The sequence below is a fragment of the Phoca vitulina genome, unplaced genomic scaffold (assembly GCF_004348235.1).
Source record: "Phoca vitulina isolate PV1807 unplaced genomic scaffold, GSC_HSeal_1.0 scaffold30, whole genome shotgun sequence".
In the NCBI taxonomy this organism is placed as follows: domain Eukaryota; kingdom Metazoa; phylum Chordata; class Mammalia; order Carnivora; family Phocidae; genus Phoca; species Phoca vitulina.
The window spans coordinates 3,068,441-3,072,418 of record NW_022589733.1 but is presented as its reverse complement, the minus strand read 5'-3'; the positions used below and the strand labels follow the sequence as shown (position 1 = coordinate 3,072,418).

The 3,978-nt window shown below is 45.5% G+C and overlaps 1 protein-coding gene across 1 annotated transcript in view; it reads right to left on the bottom strand.

The window, feature by feature from the left end:
• The window catches only part of CUNH16orf78 (chromosome unknown C16orf78 homolog), a 17,482-nt gene extending 15,518 nt beyond the window's left edge, over window positions 1–1,964 (bottom strand). Inside the window, exon 1 of the mRNA XM_032424136.1 lies at window positions 1,824–1,964. Within this exon, the coding sequence (XP_032280027.1) occupies window positions 1,824–1,964 (141 nt within the window). The remainder of the gene's footprint in view (window positions 1–1,823) is intronic.
• Between the last annotated feature and the right edge of the window lie 2,014 nt (window positions 1,965–3,978).

Sequence of the window (3,978 nt, the reverse complement as noted above, 5' to 3'; positions counted from 1 at the left end):
GGGAGACGAACCATGAGAGACGATGGACTCTGAAAAACAAACTGAGGGTTCTAGAGGGGGGTGGGTGGGAGGATGGGTTAGCCTGGTGATGGGCATTAAAGAGGGCACATTCTGCATGGAGCACTGGGTGTTATGCACAAACGATGAATCATGGAACACTACATCAAAAACTAATGATGTAATGTATGGTGATTAACATAACAATAAAAAATTAAAAAAAAAAAAGAATGGTACCTCCCCTGTAGGCCCTGCCGAGAGCTGTTGATAAGAAAATTCATGTATGATGCTGAGCACAGGGCCTGGCACATGGTAAATGCTTAATAAACATTAGCATTGTCATTAGTGATGCCGTTTTTCACTCATTTTTCTCTGGGGGCTGGGGAATTCAAGATCAGGTGGCATCCTCTACAGAGACCACTTTCTAAGGACATGGCTTGATTTTCCCATAGATGATGGGCCTGAGGGATTTCTGGGGGAAACTGAGGCAAAATTGGCTGCCATAGTTCCTGGAGAAAGAGTGAAGGGCGGTGCTATAAACTGAATGTTTGTGTCCCCACCCCACCCCAATTCCTATGTTGAAATTCTAACTTTCAGTGTGATGGTATTAGGAGGGGAGCTTTTGGGAAGTGATTAGATCATGAGGGTAGAGTCTTCGCGAATGGGATTAGTGACCTTATGAAAGAGACCATAGAGAGGTCTCCAGTCTCTTCCTTCCTGTGAGGACACAGTAAGAAGGTGGCCGTCTATGAAGAAGGAGGCGGGCCCTCATCAGACGCCAAATCTGCCAGCACCTTGATCTTGGGCTTCCTAGCCTCTAAACTGGCAGAAATTCATTTCTGCTGTTTATAAGCCACCCAATCTATGGTATTCTGTTACAGAAGCCCCAAAGGACTAAGACCTGTGGATGGGAACTAGTTGTGATACAGGGTAGAAAGGAGGAGGTATGTTAGTAGGGATCCCAGTGGGGTAGTGGCATTGGAGACTGAATGCCCTTTGACCCTGGAGCCATGGTCAGGAAGGAAGTGTCTAGGGACAGTGGGGAGGACCCATTCTGCCACCTCTGAGATCTTAGAAGTTATTGCCCCTAAGTTCTTCTGGAACCTGATCAAGACAGCCTTAATGCTCCCCTCATCTTGATTAAACTCCTGATAGGTTCCTTCCTGGCTCTAGGCCCATGACCTCTCTTTTCTTTTCTTTTAAAAAAAAACTGGCACTTGTAAATTCTTTTCCTGCCCCTTTGATATGTAAATCTTCTCCTAGCCTCTTGCTAGTTTTATAATCCCGGAACGTTTTTCTCAAGGACCAGGAAGCCATCCCTTTGAAATGTAATCATCAGGGGGCGCCTGTGTGGCTCAGTCAGTTAAGGGTTAAGCATCTGCCTTCTACTCAGGTCATGATCTTGGAGGTCCTGGGATCAAGCCCTCAACTAATGGGGGAGTCTGCTTCTCCCTCTCCCTCTGACCCTCCCCCTGCTCGTGCTCTTTCTCTCTCAAATAAATAAATAAATAAATAAATAAATAAATAAATAAAATCTTTTTTAGAAATGTAATCATCTGGAAAGATAGCAGCCCGTCCTCCCAGTCTCTGTGGGAAGGTAGGAACCTAACTACTTGAGTGAAAATTGGCAGGCACAGCCGGCCTAACCAACTGGGCAACTTCCCCTCTCTCCCTGAGGATTTTTCCACTAGTTCACTCCCTTGCTTAAAGCTCCTCCCACTTTCTGTTTTCTGGGAGTCAAGTTCAGTCTCTCCCCTACTGGAATAGTCTTGAGTTCAGCTGCCTTGCGGTTTTGCTGGGACAGCCCATACTTGGAGAGCACGTACTTGCTTTTTCTTCCCCTGCCTCCGCTCCAGCCACTCCAGCACGCGAGTGAGGTCGGACATCCGCCTCTCCTCGGCCGTCCTCCACGTGGACTTCCTCTCTGTGGGCATTGCATCCTTTAGGGGCTCTGATTTCTCTGTCATTTTGGAGTCCTGGTTGTGCGCTGGGTGGGAAGGTCGTGCAATGTGGCTTTGTCAATCCCTCTGTCTCTAGTAGCTGGCCTGGAGGACTTCGGTTGGCAGGGTGTGGCCTTTAGGAGGTGGATATAAAAGGCAGAGGTAGGCCAGCAGCTGGGATGTTGGCCTCCAAGGGTGGGAGGTCTGCAGGGTGTTTGTGAGGTCACTGTCAGGCTGGCCTGCGGGGGCAGAGTGGGGCGCAACATCAGCTTCTCCACACGGCCACAGCCCCTCTGTAGGCACAGTCCCCTGTCTGGACCCCCCAACGGCCTCCCTTATGGGCTCTCCATCTCCACTTCCATAGAGCTCTTAAACAAAGGTCACATAGCTCCCTTTCTCAAAAAACTTCAGTGGCTCCCTGCAGCTGATAAAAAATATAAATTCCTTAGTTTGGTATCCAGGCCTTCTACAATGTACTCTAATTAGAATGAAGTTTTTATAGCCTCAATAACTTTTATGTTCACTGAACAGATAGTTATCAGATACCTACTATGTACCGGGCACGGTCTTGGGGACACAATGCAAAATAACATAGCCGGACCTCCTAAAACAGATGGGCTAGTGGGAAAGACAAAGCAGCAGTCAAATTATTCTATGAATCCATAACGGCAAGTGAAAATGAGGGCTCTGAAGGAAAGAAATGTAATTTTGTAAAGTAGATGAAGCAAAAGAACTAGATTTGGATGGGGGTGGGTGGGTCACCACTCAAGCTAGGAGCTGAAGGGTAAGTAGGTCTCAGTGGGGCACTGGAACAGAGGGATGAGCATGTGCAAAGCCCCTGTGGCAGGATGAAAGCACAGCAGACTTGAGGACCAACAGAAGGGCAAAGTCTATAGTACCGTAGTGAGAAATGATGCTGGTGAGGTGGGCAAAGACCAGACAAGACAGGACCTTAGAAGTCACAGGTTTGCTCAAATTGGGAAGGGGAAAACAATAAAGGGATTTAAAAAGAGGGGAAGGAGTGGTATGATCAAGCTTCCTTTCTGTTTCAGTAAACTTTTATTGAAGGAAACTATCTATACAGAAATGTGCCAGAATCACCAACGAAGACACCTGTGTAACGAGTGTCCCCAGAACTCCTCCTTATGGCTCCTGCTGGTCACGGTCACCCTCCAAGAGTAAACACTATCTTAACTTCTAATCTCATAGGTTTGTTTTGTCTGTTAGAGTTTTAAATAAATGGAATTATATACATGTATTCTTTTGTATCTGGCTTCATTCATTTTACAAATATATTTGCAGGGTTTTAGCAATGAATTCTACTAGTCTTTGTGCATGTGGAAATGTCTTTATTTTACCTTCATTTTTGGAGAAAGATTTGCTGGATAGTAGAATTCTTTGTTAACAATCCCCCCCGCCCCACCCAGCATTTTGTATATACCATTTCACTACCTTCTGCTCTCCATTGTTTTGAATGGGAAGTGAGCTGTTAATCATATTGTCGCTCCCATGTACATGTGAGTCATTTTTCTTTTGCTGAATTTTTCTGTCTGTTGTCTTTTAAATGTGTACTATGGGACACCTGGGTGGCTCATTTGGTTAAAACTCTGCCTCCAGCTCAGGTCATGATCCCAGGGTCCTGGGATCGAGTCCCACAACAGGCTCCCTGCTCAGTGGGGGGTCTGCTTCTCCCTCTCCCTCTGCCCCTCCCCTCTGCTCATGCCTCTCTCTCTCTCAAAATAAATAAATAATATCTTAAAAAATGTTTGCTATGGTGAGTCTGGGTGTGGATCTCTTTGTATTAATTCTTCTTGAGGCTGGTTGAACTTTTGGGATATGTATTTAATGTTTTCCATCAGATTCTGGAAGATCTTGGCTATTGTTTTTCCCGTTATTTTTTTCTGTTCCTTTCTCTTTCTATTTCTGGGACCCTCATTACACATCTGTTGACATGCTTAATGTTATCCCACTGGGCTCTAAAGTTGTCTTTTTTAAAAGATGTATTTTTTAATTTACTTGAGAGAGAGTGTGAGCATGAGTT